This window comes from Egretta garzetta, unplaced genomic scaffold (genome assembly GCF_000687185.1).
Source record: "Egretta garzetta isolate BGI_Z169 unplaced genomic scaffold, ASM68718v1 scaffold307, whole genome shotgun sequence".
In the NCBI taxonomy this organism is placed as follows: Eukaryota; Metazoa; Chordata; class Aves; order Pelecaniformes; family Ardeidae; genus Egretta; species Egretta garzetta.
The window spans coordinates 32,299-49,267 of record NW_009260294.1 but is presented as its reverse complement, the minus strand read 5'-3'; the positions used below and the strand labels follow the sequence as shown (position 1 = coordinate 49,267).

Below are 16,969 nucleotides of genomic sequence, written 5' to 3'. Positions count from 1 at the left end.
GAGGAACTGCAAACTGGAGTGCTGTGGAATTAAACCATTTGTGCTTTTGCTTCCTCAGAGCTGCAAGCTGCTGCTTACCCTCTCTGGGCGAGAGGCCCTGCATGGACCCCGGCTCCAGCAGCCTGCGGGGAGCTGGCTCTGGGCACGGCGTGGCTGGTGAGTCCCCTTTGGCATCTGGCATCACCTTCCTAATGCCTGCAGGGATTTGGGGATGAACCGGCCGGTGGGGCAAACGGCCAGTCCGTGCAGTGTGCAGCATCTCTTAAACTGCTGCTGCTGTGGAAGGGGTCTCCCCCTCCAGCACTGTGTGGCTGGAGACCCTCGAGTGCCCCAGCCAAGGGCTGGCAGCTGTAACCCCCAGGGTGGGCTTCTGGTCCTTTGCTGATGGCTACGGCTGAGCCGCTTGGGTCAGGAGCAGTTTGGGGAGGTGGGGTTTGGCTGACTTCCCTCTTCCCCCTTCCTCTTCTAGTGATACCATCAGTCTGGGCTGGGCTGCGGGGCTCGGGCAGCTCAGCCACCCACATGGAGCAGCCAGCGGGAAAGCTGCAGGAACTGGGAAGACCCCCAGGCTTTAGCAGGGCACAGTTTGGACACCGAAGCAGCAGCTTGTTTCAGAGCTGCATGCTGTGCCTGGGGCAAGCTTCTTGCTGCTGGGGGGGAAAAAAAAACCTTAGAGGTGCCGAGCCTGGCCGACTTTAGGGGAGAAACGCAGCAATGGGCCGTTTGGGGCCTGCAAGGGGCTGCTCGTGTGCACCATCCACAACGAGCCTTGGCCAGAGGTGTCTTCCTCCAGTGCTGGAAGTGCCCAGCCCTTGGCTGGGAGAGCAGCTGGGGGTCCCCCACGCTGCAGCCCCTGAAGTGCTCGGTACCGCACCGTCTTGCAAACGGTGCCAGGGAGGCCGTGCCGGGGCAAGCCTGGCTCTCCCCGATGTGGTGTTGAGAACTCTCCACCCACATGCCAGCATCGTGTCGGAGATTGGGGTCAGCAAGCGACCGCAGTAAATGCTTTTTATTTTCTACGTTGCTGCAGCACTGTGTAAGCACAGATATAAATAAGTTCCTGAACTCTGTTTCTCCGTAGAGAGAGAGCCGAGGCACGGCGTATCCATCTGTGAGCCCTCACAGCCCGGCTTCTGCTGCGCCCTGGACGCTCCGCCAGCCATCGCTGCCTCTGAAGCTCAATGGTGAGTTTGCAAAGGAACTAAAAATCCTCCACAGCAGAAAGAAGCTGGCAGGCACAGAGCAGCCGCGTGCTGCACAAAACCAGCCGCACCACGTGTCCGGGCTCAACTTTGTTTGGATGCTGGGGTGTTTGGGGTTTTTTTGGGGTTTTCTTTTTTTCCCTTCTGCTTTTGCCCTTGGAGGGAAGCAGCGCCCATGCCCACACGGAAGGCGGAACAAGCTCCTGCTGCCCGTGCTGGGTTTTTGGGGATGACTCCCATGGGTTTCCAGGTGGGAAGCTGCCATAAGAACTGTTTAATGTGACTTGCTAAAGCTCAGCTTCAGTCCTGGATCTCCCTGGACTCGGAAAACACTGGAGCCTGGATGCTTTCTTAACAGGGCCCAAAACCCCACGGTGGAGCAGCCGTGCACGGGATGGGGACAGGATTCAAGTGTTTCATGTGGAGGAGCTCACCTCCTCCCTTAGCTTTGGTTGTTTGTGCCGCAGGCTTCCCAGGTCTGGAAAGCTTGCACAGAAGCTCACGAAGAACCACCCAGCCAGAGTATTAGAAAATATCCCAGTTTTATTGGAGCATTTCCACTTCATACAGTGTTTTACAAAATGTATTTACAGGCTCACTAACTCGATTGGAGTGTGCTCTTCTCGGGGCAAGGAATGGGCTACGTGGGAGAAAAGAGATCAAATCAGCACATTCACAAGTCACAGCGTTGCATTTTTCTTTACAAAAGAAAGAAGGGTTTAAGACTGGGGTCGAGCACAGCTAACCCGGGTTGTTGTTGCAGGGGACAAGCTCCAGGAAGGCCTTTGGTGCAGCGAGGAAGGGGAAGTCACCGAGTGCAGCACAACACAGCTCCCCGGGGCTGGAGCTCGGCAGAAGCTGCGTCGGCTCAGCCACGGCACAGTGATGCTGGTCGGATGCCCACCTGCACATGGATTCCCTTGGGGTGAGGGGCAGCAGTCCCATAGCCCCGGCACCATCAGAAACCCAGTCAGACAGCGGAGGAGACCATGGCATGGGATGCCATCAAGGGAGGGATCCCCCAAAACCACGGTAAGGACTCCTTCCCCACCCCCACCCCCAACTGAAGACCAGAAAAGAGGTGTGGATGGCAGTTTGAAAACATTCTGAAAGCTTGTTTTTGAACCTGTCCCAATAAAGTTTGCCTCTAAACACACCAAGTGTTTGTCTTTTTTCTTTTTTTTTTTTTAATTTTTTTTTTTTTTTTTAAATTACCTGTGCTGTTCCACTTACTTTGGATGTACCTCGAATGACTGTTCATTCAAGTTGTTGGTTTATGGGAGCTGTGCTCACTTACCCACAGAGGGAAATTTCTCATACGCCAAACATTGATTTCTGAGTTGGGGAACACCAAGGGCTAAACTAAACCCTCAGCTCTGGCTGCTCAGCTGGCACAGGGAGTCCCAGGCGCTTGCGGCGAGGTAGAGGGAGGGTTGAAGTTCACAGTAGCGGCTGTGCGCTGCCGGGAGGCAATGACAGTCTCCAGCCAGTGGTGTACAAGAGCTGTCCATGGCCCCGTGGGGACCAGCGTGTCCCTACAGCCCCGTATGCTGTTTGATCCAGTCTCGCAGGCTGGTGACCCGGCTGTAGACTCCAGGCTTGTTTCTCTGGGCGCAGCCGTCGCCCCAGCTCACTACGCCCGCCAGGAACATCCGATTGCTGGGCTCCACGCTGACCAGTGGCCCTCCAGAGTCCCCCTGCATGGACACAAACAGGAGCATAAGCACCAGCCCTGCACATTGTCCTAAAGCAGAGAGATAAATAGAGGAAATCACAAAAAACAGCTCTAAGCCCTAACTCCAGTCAAATGCCAAACAGCTGACTGACTTAGTCTCCAAAACAACTGTCTGTACAACTCCCTGCATCAAGGAAAAAAAATTGTACATAAATATTTTTGTTTCAAATATAAGTATGTATGGCAATGAGAGCCACAGAATAGAGCTATGCAAGGGGCCCGTTTGTTACCCAGAGGCTGAGCTGGCAAAACTGGAGCATGGTCGCACAGTTTCACCAGGTAGGGTGCAGTTTTTGAGCCTAAAAGTCATGCACCAACACAATTTGCTGCTCGTTCATCCGTTGTCCAAATCCAGGAGGCTCTGCGTAGATTTGTTTGTTGTGGTTTAAATGTGGGAATATGAGTAGAAGTGCCAGAATAAAAAAGAGAAGGGCTGAGCTAACGGCCTGTCTTCCTAACTAAGGCTCCTCCTCGCGGCGATAAACCCGAGCGCTGGCCTACCTGGCAGGCATCTACGCCGCCCGTCAGGATCCCCACGCACATCATGCGTGGCGTCAGCTGGTCCGTCAGCAGCTCGTTGCACACTGTCTGGTTGATGAGCCGGATTTCTGCTTTCTGCAAGATGGAGGCTCCAGTGCCTGCCAGGAGGGAAGGGCAGCGTCAGTGGGAAGGCAGCATGAGTAAAAACGCACAGCAGTTTTAAGCAGCCTTTTGCTCAGGCTCTAACCAACCAACTTAATCGCCGGGTAAATCCCTGTTGCAACAACCCGCTTTTTCCTAAAACCATTTTTCCAATGGGACAGAGACATTAACTTTGCACACTGCCAAGGGAGTCTCATTTGATTCCAGTCTCGAGGCAAGCTAATACATTGAAATTGTGTCCAGCCAGCCCCCTTTTTCCCCAAAGCCACACGGGCACTTCCCTAAAACAAGGCAAAAGCAGCGCTCACCTCCTTCCACGGTCGCTCCCCATCCAGTCACCCACAGGTCCTTGCCCACGGGGAAGTTGTGGGTGGCATCGGGCAGGCAGATGGGCTGGACGACAGAGGAGAAGGTGACGGGGGCCTGCAGCTCCATCACGGCGATGTCGTAGTCGTAGGTGTAGTCGTTGAAGAAGGGATGGGAGATGATGCGCTTGATTTTCCGCGTTTGCACGTTGGCGCCGTTGCGGTTGCCTTGGTCGGTCAGGCCCAGGTAGGCTGTCCACAGGGTGGGGTCTGAGTACCTGCACGAGTCCCAAAACACAGGGCAGGGTGAGGCCCCCCTCTCGCAGGTATCCTAGCTCGCTATCGTGAACGGTTACGTGCCAGTAAACCCATTTTTTCCTATTCAAGGAAAAGGCCTGAACACGGAATTGTGGCCGTTGGGGTCCCCGATGCGGCTCCCGCCTACCTGATGCCCTGCAGCTGCAGGAAGCAATGCGCCGCCGACACCAGCCAGCTCTCTGAGACGAGCGAGGCCCCGCAGATGTGGCCCTGGCCCTTGACGTGGAGGCTGACCTGCCACGGCCATTCGCCCACGTCCGAGTTCTGCCCGCCGACGATCCGCGACTTCCTCGCGTAGGAGCGGGTCCCGCAGTCTGGGGTGGGGAAGGAGAAGGGGCACTGGGCGACTCCCGTTCCCATTCAGCGCCTCCCCGTCCTTCCCCGGGGGGGTATCTCCCACAGCACAAGCACCCCGTTACCCGTGCCAGGGATGGCTGGTGCCGTCAGCACGGGACCACAAACGCTACATTTGCTAAAACATTTACTGGCCGAGCCAGTAAATGTCTGGGCACCCCCTGCCAGGGTTTCACCGCCCTCATGGTAAAGAATTTCTTCCTTAGATCCAGTCTAAACCTCCCCTGCCTCAGTTTAAAGCACCCCCAACTCTCCCAGCCTGGCCTCCTAGCAGAGGGGCTCCAGCCCTTGCATCATTTTAGTAGCCCTCCTCTGGCCCCACTCCAACTGTTCCAGCCCTTAAAACAACATTGCTTCTCAGATGACACTGGCCTTGGCTAAGTGAGTAAGGTGACATAGGCAAGAACAGCAAGGAAATAGCGTGTGCTGCAACCTCCTCAGAACAGGGGTGGCCTTTTTCTTGTGTGTACTTACAGCCCCTAAACTGACTTTGATTATCCGTCCTTAACATTTCCTCTAGTTTTGGCACCCCCAGGCTAGGAAGGCCATCGGCACAACCCCTCTGGTGGGAATGTGGCTCTGGGCTTGCCTGCAAGGAGTCTCAGTGCTGATTACCTAGCCCAGGAAAAGTCAAAAAGTGAAGCCTCTCCCTAAGAAAAAAGTAGCCCTAGCTTGGTGCAGCTTAATTCTCCAGTGAAACCAGTGAACTCTCCTGCCCACCCCAGCATTCACTTTGTCACCCATCAGTCTCTGCCACAGCAGCTGTAGCTCCAGCAGTTAGTTAGGAAAGCTGGGGCTGTAGCACACCGAGACATCGGGACAGCCTCTTTCTTCCTAGTCCCTCAAGTGTTTCTTTCTCTGAAGGAACCCGCGTCCCCCCTTCCCCGGGGTACTCACTGCAGTTGTCCTCGTCAGATTTGTCTTCGCAGTCCTGCTCCCCGTCGCACTCCGGGTTCTGCTTGCTGATGCAGTGCCCGTTGCGGCACTTGTAGGTGTATTCCTTGCAGGGGACGGTTGCCTGGATGGCTGCAAGGCAGGACCAAAGGGAGAAGGGTTAGCCCCAGCGCTGGGGAGGCCGCACCGTTCAGGAGCTCTTCACTCCTTCTGCCACCCCGTGGAAAAATGCACGTCCCGAGGAAACCCGTGAGAGGCTGCAGGTGAGGGGAGGGCCCCTCCACAGCCCGTCCTCACCCTTGCTGCAGCTGCCCTCGTCGCTCCCGTCCCCGCAGTTGTCCTTGCCATCACACTTTTGGGTGTTGGGGATGCACTTCCCGTTGTTGCACTTGAAGCTGTCAGCTGCGCAGCCTGGGGAAAGAGCGAGCAGCTCCTGAACCCCGCAGGGCCCCCAGCACACGCCTGTGTCCCCCTCCCTTCCCCCGAGACCTGTACAGCCTCTGTGGCTACAACACAGACACCCGTTTCCTGCACCCCCAAGTCTTTTCTTCTCTAAACTGCACACCGACACTGATCTGTGCGGCCCTTCCTTTCCCAAAAGCCCACGTTTCCTACAACCCTGCTCATCCTCGTCTTCCTCCTCTCACTTGGGGGCTCGAGGATGCTGCAGCAGGCTGGCATTTCGGGTTTCTTGCTCCTTTTCCATCACGGCACTTGCCCTCCTCCGCGCCGTGAGCCTCCATCGCCCCTTTCGCCTGGCTGAAGCCCTCAGCCCTTCCCGCCCGCGGGGCGCGTCACTTACTGCACTGCAGCTCGTCGCTGTTGTCGCCGCAGTCGTTCACGTTGTCGCAGACCCAGAACTTGGGCTTGCACCAGCCGTTCTGGCACTTGAACTGCTGGTCGGTACAGGCTGAAAAGGGAGAGCAAGAAATCAGGGGAGAGACCTGCGAAGGCACCTGCGACCCAGCCGCCACCGCCTCTACCGCAGCGTCACGGGAGAACCCGGGCAGCTCTCCCAGCAAGGAAGAACCGTGCCAGATCCCAAACCAGGGGATCCCGTGCTCTCTCATTAATTCCAGACCCTGGCCAATAAGAGATGGGCTTGTTCAGTCTGGAGAAAAGGCGGCTACGTGGAGACCTGATTGCGGCCTTCCAGTACCTAAAGGGGGCCTATAGGAAAGATGGGGAACGTCTTTTTAGTAGGGCCAGCTGTGTTAGGACAAGGGGAAATGGTTTTAAACTAGAACAGGGTAGGTTCAGGATAGAGATAAGGAAGAAATTTTTTACAATGAGGGTGGTAAAACACTGGAACAGGTTGCCCAGAGAGGTAGTGGAGGCCCCATCCCTGGAAACATTCAAGGCCAGGTTGGATGGGGCTCTGAGCAACCTGATCTAGTTAGCAGTGTCCCTGCTCACTGCAGGGGGGTTGGACTAGATGACCACTAGTGGTCCCTTCCAACCCTAAACATTCTATGATTCTATGATTATCTACGAGATAGCTCTGCTAATCCAAGAGGAAAACTTGTTGCAGGAAGAAACAACTCCCATCTAACACAGAGGTTTTCCAGATGTGCTCTGCAATGCCTGCCCCGTTCGTTAACAAAATACGCTCCTTTATGCCACCCAGCTCAGCCAGGCTCAGCTAAACCTGCCTGGAGGATTAAATAGAAACACACATATCCCAGCTGGGAGGGACTGGGAAGGGAGGGAGATCCCACTGGGAGAGGGCTAGATTACTGGGAACCCGCAGCTCCTACGCTGGGAAAGGACCCCAAATTGATCCCCGCACCCAGCGCCTCTCACTCTACCCTGGAGGAACGCTGCGGCGCTGGTGCTCAGGATTGCGGCGAGCAGGGAGACCGGGCAAAGCCTCAGCCCTAAGGCTTAGCTAGCCAAACCAAGCCCAGAGCAAACACCCGCAGCCACCCCGGGGTGGCACGGCCCTTCCCGTGACAAGCCGAAAAGGAACAAGGGACGGACTTACTGCAGGATCTCTCGTCGCTGCCATCCACGCAGTCCAGCCACCCGTCGCAGCGCATGCTTCTGTCAATGCAGCGGCCAGTGTTGCAGGCAAACTTGCCAGGGCAGGCTGAGAGGGGAGAAAGGGATAAAATGACACGCGAACCTTCCAGCCATCCCCTCTATGTCCCTTCCCCAAAGCACACAACGTTCCCTGGGCCTGCTTACAGCATCCAGCATTAAAAACACCTTTTCCTCAGAGCAGAGGAGGAATACAAGGAGGTTTGCAGGGAAACATGACGTGCTCCCATCCCCTAGGAAAGCGCACTTCCCAATTTACAGGGCAGCGTAAACGCAGAGGAGGGACGGCCTCCAGACCCCAGGCAACTTGGTTCCCCCCACAGCCTCAGGGTTTCAACTCACGATCGCTGGAGTCGTAGGACAGGTACTCAGCAGAGAAGCCAGTGTCCGTGTAGGACTGGTCTGAGTGGAACCGGACCTCTATTTTGTTGGTAGTACTGGCCACCACGAACTGGGAACGCTCCCCACAGTACCTGCAGGGGGAGAGCGTGACGATGAAGGGAGGGCCGCGGGTCAGCCCTTCTTCCAGCCCCGAACCCCCCACCGGCACGCAGGGTCACTTGGCACACCCAGACAGCTACGGGGGCAGGAGAAGAGAGCAGCACCGATTCCAGCACGAGCTGCTGGGCCTCAAGCTCTGCACGCAGGAGGTGAATTTTGCTGCCCTTGGCAGAAGGTTTGGGCCGGTTGCAAACGCCACCAAGCTTGGAAGTGACTGGGAGCGAGTTCATCCACATCCCTGCCTGACGCGGTGATGCCTCTGATCTCAGATCCACCGTCCCTCTGGATTTTTGTGCAGCTTTTAAAGCCGCAGGATCCCCTCCCACCACAGGTTGGTAGGAGTGACTTTACACAAGGAATGACTTTACACAAGCACCACGGCAGAAACGAGCCAGGGCCAGAGATGCAGGCACTGTACTTTGAAACCCTCTCCCTTCGAGGAAGGGTCAGCTCCCTTGCCCCAAAATGTTGTGAAACCACGCTGCTCACTCCCCCTGTGCAGTACCAAGCTGTATTTTTGGCCCAGCTTACTTTAGGTTGTGCAACAGCAAACAGTAAATGCATCACAGAACACAACGCAATTACCCTGACAATGGAGATTTGCTCGTTCAAGCAAACCCACGCCAGATGCTTCTGCCTTTCTGCCCGGAAGGCTTGTGATGTGATGTTCCACAGCATCTGGGGGGGCTCGGCTGCAGCATGCAACAAACCCGGGGTCTAATACCCAGAACCAAGCGTGCTGCTCCCCTCTCACCACGGGCCATCGAGCAGGTCAGACCCAAGCACCCTCCTGCCTCGTCGTATCCCAAAAAACACCAGCACGCTCATTCCCACAGCGTGTTTAAGGAAAGCACAAGGTGCCCTATAACTAAACACTCGAAGGACCAAAGCCACGGGTCAGCCGGAGCCTGACACCTACCTCGTGTTGTTGATCTGCACGTAGTCCTTGGTGCAGGAGCTGATTGGGATCCCGGGCTCCAGCACGAAGAACATGTTGAAACGCACCTTCACATTCTTTTTAGAGGGAACCTGCAACAGGAAGCAGAGTTGGTTTTTTTTCTGGAGCACAGAAAATGGGAATAAGTGTTGTGGGAAAAGGGTTTTGGGGGGAGGACAGAAGGTGACTGAAAAAGGAAAGAAGTCCAGCAGAAAAGGAGACACCTTCCTGCAAAGCCACTATAGCTCACACTGTCATTTAAACAGTGGCTTGGCTCGCTGACCCCGGAACCCCAGAGCAAACAAGCATGCAGAGGGGGGGCTGAAGCCAGACCTCGGTCAGCAGCGCCTGTTCTCCCAGGGCAGAAGGTTTCCCCCACCGCCAGTTTTGCCAGCAAGCAGCTGGCCTGTCCCAAAGCCCACATGGTCTAGCGCTTTTCGTGCAAAGCTGCAGTTACTGGGGGCTACGATAAGCATCAGGCGGGGCTCAGGCCCCTCGCAGCCTCTTCTGCCTTTGGCACCAGCTCCTAACGCCTCCCTCCAGCCACGTCAGGCTCTCAGTCTCCAGGCAGCATCTGCTGCGAGCTCGCCTGCACGCTGTCCTGCATAACCAGGTTCATCGGACAGACTAATTAAGGCAAAGAGAGGACCTCGTCTTACCTCTATGTTCCAGACACAGTCCATGGCTGGGGGGTAGTGTGCCGGGTAATAGGGAGTCGTGAAGGTGCCACTCTCTCCTTTCAGAGTCCCGCTGCAGGCTAGAAGATAAGCAAGAAGATGAAGACAGGTTAGAGACGTAGAGAGACGTGGTTTTCCCAGGCCTTAGCTGGCTATCACCCGAGGCAGGCAGGGAGGCAGATGCAACAGTCTCTAACAAGGTTAAGTCGATCTCTGGAGAGAGCAGCTCGGCTCCGAGGCTTGGAGAGAACCCAGGAGATCAATTAGGTGCTTCCTGCGTACATCAATCTGCATGTCTCATCCGACATAATTCTTATTTTGCCCTCCTCAGGGGACATCATTATAGCAGCCAAGAGCACCGTGGGCAAGGCAAGCTCCAAGAGCCAAGACGTGACCCGCTTCCAGGTCTCCCAGCCCTGGAAACACCCCCAGCCAACTGACCGCAGCCACGGCTACACCTCCCTCTTCAGTTGCCCGCGGTGGGGAGAGGTGGGGGGGAACTGGGCCAAGGCCTCTGCTCACCTTTCATCTTCGGGAGCTGGAAGAACTCAGCCTTAAAGCCAGGGAATCTCCCCTCCTTGTTGGTAACCAATGTGACGAGCATGACGTTCTGGGAGGACAGGAAGGTCAGGTTGTAGGAAGGGGCGTAATTCCCACAGAGCCTAGGAAGTAAAGGACAAAATCTGTTAGACACAGCTGCATGGAGAGCCTCAAGCAGCACAGATCACCTCTGAGCAGGGACAGGAGCTCAGTTACCAGCAGGACTTCTCATTATCGCCCCGCCACTTCACGCCAAGACTCGGGGCCGTACAGGAACCTAATGGGGACACTCACCTGACCAAAGCATGGGGCTCCACGGGGCTCAGAGAGTTGTACACCTTGATGTAGTCGCTGTCAGCTCTGCACTGCTCCAGCTCCAGCGTCTTGAAGGTCAGGCTGATGATGGAGTCGGCGTCCGCCCTCAGTGCCCAGTAGCAGAGCGCGTTGTTGGGGTACGGGCTGTTGGGGAAGCCCGGCGTGGTGAAACTGGTGATCTCCCCTTCCTTGGCATGGAGGGCAAACATGCAGCTATCTGCCCAGGAAAGCAGGGAAGGGTTAATGAGGCAAACAAGGAGGTTCTGCCCTGCTTTTTCCCTTCAATTTGCAGAGCAGCACTTGTAATTCCTCCAGGCTGTCCCTGGACAGATGCCTCCTGCAGAGAGCACCCTTGCTTATCAGCCTCCATCTACCAAGTGAGGCACTGGGGAAGGGCAGCCAGGGCTATGCACTACTGCTGGACAACAGCAAGGCCTGTGCCGCAGCCTGGCTGACCCCAAATCAGCTCCAAGCAGCACAAAGGGGTCTGCCTTGCACGCAGAGCACCTCTCTTCAGGTTCTTCCACACCCCGCAAGGGAAATCGCCACCCCAAAGAGGTCTGGGGACGCACAGAGGCTTTTAGGAGACTGAAGAAGAGCTGTACTTACTGTCCCGAGCGGAGTCAGCTATGCTGGGATCAGCAGCTGCAGGAGAAAACAGAGGCGTTGTCATCCTTTGGGCTGTGGGAAGTCCCCGGGTGCAAAGCTGAAGCAGTCCCTGGGACCCGCATTGATCTGGCCTGGCTTGTGGGGTCCCCCCCTGTAAGCTGGCCCATGGGAGGCTGCTCCTGCCCGGGCTCTGGGGAGCCGAGGGATCAAGCTTGTCCTCTGCAGGAAGGAGGATTCACCCCTGTCCCTCTCCAGATGGGCTCAGAGGAGAACACAGAGCATTCAAGCGAAGGGGAGCGGGTCCCTGCAGCCTCTCCCAGCCTGCATGGCCCATCAGAGCAGCACTGTGAAAGCCAGGTCCTTCCACTCACCCCTAGAGCGGTCCCCGCTGCCGAATGCACCCAAGGGAGGGCTGCGCCCAGCAGCTTACCCCTCCAGCGAAACATACCCCCCTCCCGGTCCCACACAGAGGCCCAGGGACGGCAGAGCCAGCACTCACGGAAAGCGATGACCGACTCCACCTTCAGCACGGGGTTTCGCAGGCGGGGGTTCCACCTCTGGACCAGGCTCTGCTTGTCCGCCATCGCCCTGTCCAGGCTCTCCTCCCGGTACTTGGGGACAAGGAACTCTGACCAGTAGTAGGCAATGACGCTGCCTTCACTGCAAGGGAAGGGCAGTTATGGGGTGAGAGCAAGGACAGACGCAAGAAGGCTCAAATGTCAGTAGAAGAAGGGTCCAGGCTACTTGATGAGCTGTTTTTGGAGGATGGCCATGGGAAAGGGAGACTCTCAATGACAAGTTAAGCAAACTGTGCCCAGCAAAGGCCCCTGCCAGCCCAGGGAGTCCCTTTCAAACCCGCCAGGCACCACCCACTGCGGTTCATAGGGCTCTACTGCACCATATCTTGATTCTCTCAAGACATCTCCCTTGGCACACAGTGATGAGGGCTGGCAGAACACAACATGCCTTTCACTGCCCACCCTTTGCCGTGTCACTCAGGGTGACTACTGAGGTGCCTCCATGCCCAGCAGCCCAGGAACGAGGGTGGACGGCAGTGTGACATCCCAGCATCGCCCTCCTCCACTCCCAGACAGGGCTCAAGCAGCATCTAACACTCACCTGAACGCCGTTATCACCGTCTCTTTGTGGTAAGGGCCAATATCTGCATGACTCCTGTAGATGTCCTCCACCTGAAAGGTTTAAAGAAGAGTGTTCAGCACGTCAAGAAGTGAGGAGGGGGGAAAGGCTAAAGACAGACAGAGCTTCAAGCCTGCTGTGGAAAATCAGGCCACATGGCCGGCATCCCCGGCTGCAGGAATCTGCAGGGGCCAAAGTGAGGAAGAGGGAGATCTGAGAGTCCCAGAAGCACCCAGACCTGCACACCCCAGCCTGCTCTGACTCACCTCGCCCCGCTCCTCCCCGGGGGAAGCGCAATAAATACCCAAGTCTGAGGGGAAAGGCAAGACCCACGGCTTCAGCACAGAGGGCAGACACGCTCCTGCCTCAGCTCCCAGCCCTGGCTCATCCACAGACCCTGGGATTTGCACATGCTGGGTGGCAGAGGCAGGGAGACAGCGTGGCACTGGGCTAGAGCCGTGACACCGAGACCCAGCTTAAAGGCAGGCTCCTTGCACCCAGCCCTGTGCATCACGGTGAGAGCTGAGAGGGGCGAGAAAGCTCCAAGCAGTCTTACGTGCAGGATCCCCATGGTCACAGGGCAAGAGGAAAAAGTCCTGCTCGCAGGAAGAGGGATGCAAGAAACTTCTTACCGTGCTCTTCACCTTCTGGGCCAGCATGATGAACTCCGATGAGCTGGAGTTCTCGTAAGCATCAAGGAAGTCCCAGTTCAGAACCCGTAAGTGGCCATTGAAAACCTTCCGGACGGCCACGTTCCTGTCTGGAAGGCAATGGATCAGAGGCAGAAAGAGCAGTCAGGGCTGGGACCATGGCACAGCAGGTCCCCAGTGACAGCAACTGGGGCAGGGGGGTGGAAATGGTGTCCCCCCACTTCCTGCAGCCTTTCTGGAGCTAGAGAAAGGGCACGTGTGAGCAACACGGGATAACAAAGCTTTTCCATGCGGATCTGCTCCCAGGGTACCACCCTACATGCCAGCACCCACCAGACCTCACACTCACATTTGAAGTGCCAAACCAGGAGGCCGGTGACGAGGGAGATGATCAGGAAAACAACGATCATGACGGCGACGACCACCTGCCGCTTCGGGCCACGCTTCTCCATCTTCTTGGAGTTCATGGCAGGGAGGAACTCCACCCCTTCCTCCAGGTTGTTCATGTCCTAGGAGGGGAGAGAGGGCGGGATGGTGGAAAGGCTGTTCCCAAAGCCTGGTCTGGAGAGGTCCAAGCACAAAGCAGTCTAGAGGAGAGCGACCTGCCCGCGGCAGCTCCCCGTCGCTGAGAGCACCAGGCATGCCTCGGTGCCGGCGGCCCCGCAGCCACCCCACGGCAGCACAAGCCCCAAAGGCTTTTGCTTTGTTTTTCCACACACGCCTAATTCCTTTCGGGGCCTAACACAAGTCCATCAGCTCAAGTCAACTTCAGGGGGAGTCCACACAACCCCCCCCAGTGACCATGGTAGGTCGCAAGTCCACAACCTCCAACATCTCTGCCTGCTGGCAGATGAAACTGCAGACAAAAATTCAGCCCTGCCAAGCGCTCGCGGTGCGGCAGGCGTGTCACCCGCAGCTCACGGGGCGCAGCTCGCTATGAATAGCATTCCCGTAAAAGCAGAACCTGAGATACTTCCTTCCCTTTACATTTGCACAACTCTCTGTACGTCTCTCCTGGGCCAGCGCAGCGCTTCTACGGTTCTGCTTGGGGTTTCCCATTGACCCATCAAAAGAAATAAGCCCAAAAAAATGAGATGAACAGTCAAGACGTCCCTGCAGCCCACGAGCAGCCAGACTCTCAGGACAAGATGTGTTGGCTAATGATGACACCCCTAGCGCACAGCTCTCGCTGCTGTCACCACCCCGTGCTGGGCTGGGTGACGAAGAGGAAGGTCCTTGTCGCAGTGCAAAACCCTCGGTGCCCCGGGGTTTCACTCTCTCGTGCCTTTGGCTTACCTGCCCTCCATCCTTCCCATTTTTCCCTTTTCTGAGCCTTACCGGGCATCTGGCAGCTCCCTGGGCAGCACCACGGTGCTCCAGACGACAGCAAGGACTCCGAAACACAAAGCGCCAACCAGCACAAACTCGCTGCCTTCAAATGCGTTCCTGTGCTCCGCAAACATGGTGCCTGTCCCCCGTCAGCCCAGGGCTGACACAAACATACACTAATGGCGCCGGCTAAATGTCACAAGCCCCTAAAAGTCAGGAAAAAGAACCAGCAAAGGGCTTCCTGTCACCAGAGGGGCCGCGCCCTCGTGCGGAGCCAGGCGATGAGCCATCCTCGTTGCACTTCCCTTTGGTGCAATGGCTTCACCGTCTTCTCTTTGCCGAGCCTCGCTTTGCAGGGAAGCCCAGCTCCCACTTCCATCATCCCCCTGCTCTTTTTGCCCTTTTCTTCACCCAATCTCTGCCCTCTCTTCCCACCCTCCACTCCTCACCAAAGCCTCTCCTCCCTGTGGTATTCGCCCGAGGCCCTTTACAAAAGAAAGGGACGTGGCAGGCACCTTACCCTACATTTCTGTAAAGGACTCTGTAAGTTTAATCCTCTGCAAACACTTACTAGAAGGCCACCAAGACCAGAGCACCCTGCCAGTTTTCGCACCATCCGCTCTCAGAATAATCCGAGTTTATGGTTTGAAAGCTCTCTACTACAGCACGGGGGAGGAAACCTTTGTTCATTTGCCTAAGGTTGGGCAAAAAGAAGCCAACGTGAAGCACAGCATCTCTGAGATGCCAGGCTGCTTCCATCACCAACATCCAGCCACCGCCAGAAGAAACAAGAGACCTAGCAGGGCCACGGAGGGCAATCCCAACGGGGGATGCTCCGGTTCCTCTTTGGCTTCCGTGACCATACGGGAAAAACTTGAAAAATGTAACCCAAGGAAACTTCAAAACAGAAGACACACAAAATAAAGCTTAAGTACACGTACAAACATCCTAAATCAAGAAACCCTTCAATCAAAGTCAAGACTGCCTGGAGTTTGACGCACCATCTTCAAAACAGCCATCTGGCTCCCATCAGTTTCCAAATCATGCAAGAAATGCCCCCAAACCAGGTAAAGAGAAGAAACCGGCCACAAATCTCGCAAGCATCTCCCCTCTCCCACCGTGGGGCTGCTTGCAGCACCGAGACTTCCCGGAGCTTCCAATTCATTGCTGCTGTTAGCAGAAAGAAAAGTATTTCATTCTCTTCTAACATCTGGAGGAGCCTGTGGCAAGAAACCAACCTGAGGGGCTTAAATGATCTATCTGTTCACACAGCAGCAGCTTCCCCAGGCTTCCTGGGGTCAGCGAGGAAGAAGCGCCTGCCCCCAGCTTGCGGGGGGAAAACAGCAGCTTTATGGGCTCTGAATAACAATTTCTGGGCATAAGCTGTTGAGTTTAGCTTGGCGGTGTTTCTTCCCTGAAAGGGGGATCACGCACTCCTTGTATGAGAGGCATAACAGAATCCCAGAATCCCAGCATGGCAGGGGTTGGCAGGGCCCTCGGGAGCTCACCCAGTGCCACCCCCCTGCTCAAGCAGGCTCACCCAGAGCAGGGGGCACAGGACAGCGTCCAGGCAGGGGTTGAAGATCTCCAGAGAAGGAGACTCCACAGCCCCCCTGGGCAGCCTGGGCCAGGGCTCGGGCACCCTCACAGTCAACAAGTTCTTTCTCCCGTTCAACTGGAACCTCTTCTGCTTCAGTTTGTGCCCATTGCCCCTTGTCCTGGCGCTGGGCATCACTGAGAAGAGTCTGGCTCCGTCCTCGTGACCCCCACCCTTGAGATATTTGTAGGCGGTGATGAGATCCCCTCTCAGCCTTCTCTTCTCCAGGCTGAACAAGCCCAGCTCCCTCAGCCTTTCCTCCTAGGGGAGATGCTCCAGTCCCCCCATCATCCTTGTTGCTCCAGCGTCACAGGGGGGATAGCAGCAGCAAAATGGCACAACAAAATTAGGATCTCCTCTGGCTACCTGGCGAGCAAAGAAAACCCTATTTTCACATAGCATACCCTCCAGCTGAGGGTACCTTCAGCCTGCTGCAACATCCCCAAGATTCAGTTTCACCAAACTGCCTGAAAAAAACGGGGCTCAACTGCAAGCAGGAGGTATTGCTGTGCGAGGCCAGACTGCACAACACTGTGGCTGATGCATTTTAACGTCCTCTTTGAGCTAAATGTTGTGTCTTTGCAGAGAGGAAACTCTTAGATGGGAGCAACTTATCGGCACGATTAAATCAGAAGGAAAACACAGCTCCCCTCCGCCTCCAACACACACAGACACATGCATCGCTCCTGCGGCTGCAGCGTGAGCGAAGGAAGTTGGGCAAGAAAAGCCACCATCTGGTCTTTCTTTAGCCAATTCCCCTGCTCTCCTTGGAAAAAAAAAAAGATGAAAGATCTTAAACCTTACAGCACACCTCTGTTGGTTTGTTCTTGCTCCAAAGCTGAGACTGCAGTGACACCCATGGCACCAAGAGAAATTAAAGGAGTGGGGGAACTCCCAGGGAGGTTCTTTTTGTGATTACCCCTGTACACTGTGCATAAGCAGTCACTGACACTGTTACTTGGCAGAAGTTACCCAGTGATTAGACGCAGATATGAGACTGGATCCAAAGAGCTTTCCCTCCCGGCCCTCTGTTTTGTACTCCAGATCTCCTCCTCTCCCATCCTCAGACCTTAGGTAACCACTGTATTCCCCAGCCAACTCTGACCCTTGTGTGAAGCTGCTTTGAAGAGCTGTCGCATGTCGCAGCCTGGGTAAGCAGCAGCGATTCCCACAGATTCCCTTCTCAA

At 55.9% G+C, this 16,969-nt stretch overlaps 1 protein-coding gene across 4 annotated transcripts in view; it reads right to left on the bottom strand.

Moving 5' to 3' along the window:
• Window positions 1-1,751: 1,751 nt before the first annotated feature.
• Window positions 1,752-16,969, bottom strand: part of ST14 (ST14 transmembrane serine protease matriptase) — a 15,842-nt gene continuing 624 nt past the window's right edge. Inside the window, exons 1-19 of one of the 4 annotated variants that reach the window (XM_035897971.1) lie at window positions 14,195-14,289; window positions 13,206-13,365; window positions 12,839-12,966; window positions 12,189-12,259; window positions 11,569-11,729; window positions 11,070-11,105; window positions 10,440-10,677; window positions 10,128-10,267; window positions 9,588-9,685; window positions 8,911-9,020; window positions 7,833-7,963; window positions 7,435-7,539; window positions 6,253-6,360; window positions 5,748-5,861; window positions 5,454-5,582; window positions 4,330-4,516; window positions 3,888-4,162; window positions 3,439-3,575; window positions 1,752-2,899 (exon numbers count right to left, since the gene is read on the bottom strand). In XM_035897971.1, coding sequence (XP_035753864.1) covers window positions 2,738-2,899; window positions 3,439-3,575; window positions 3,888-4,162; window positions 4,330-4,516; window positions 5,454-5,582; window positions 5,748-5,861; window positions 6,253-6,360; window positions 7,435-7,539; window positions 7,833-7,963; window positions 8,911-9,020; window positions 9,588-9,685; window positions 10,128-10,267; window positions 10,440-10,677; window positions 11,070-11,105; window positions 11,569-11,729; window positions 12,189-12,259; window positions 12,839-12,966; window positions 13,206-13,362 — 2,487 coding nt within the window. In that variant the 5' untranslated portion in view covers window positions 13,363-13,365; window positions 14,195-14,289 and the 3' untranslated portion in view covers window positions 1,752-2,737. Of the gene's footprint in view, window positions 2,900-3,438; window positions 3,576-3,887; window positions 4,163-4,329; window positions 4,517-5,453; window positions 5,583-5,747; window positions 5,862-6,252; window positions 6,361-7,434; window positions 7,540-7,832; window positions 7,964-8,910; window positions 9,021-9,587; window positions 9,686-10,127; window positions 10,268-10,439; window positions 10,678-11,069; window positions 11,106-11,568; window positions 11,730-12,188; window positions 12,260-12,838; window positions 12,967-13,205; window positions 13,366-13,458; window positions 13,606-13,843; window positions 13,869-14,194; window positions 14,290-16,969 lie in introns of those variants that run through there. The other 3 variants (XM_035897970.1, XM_009642567.2, XM_035897969.1) reach the window with 3 other exon arrangements.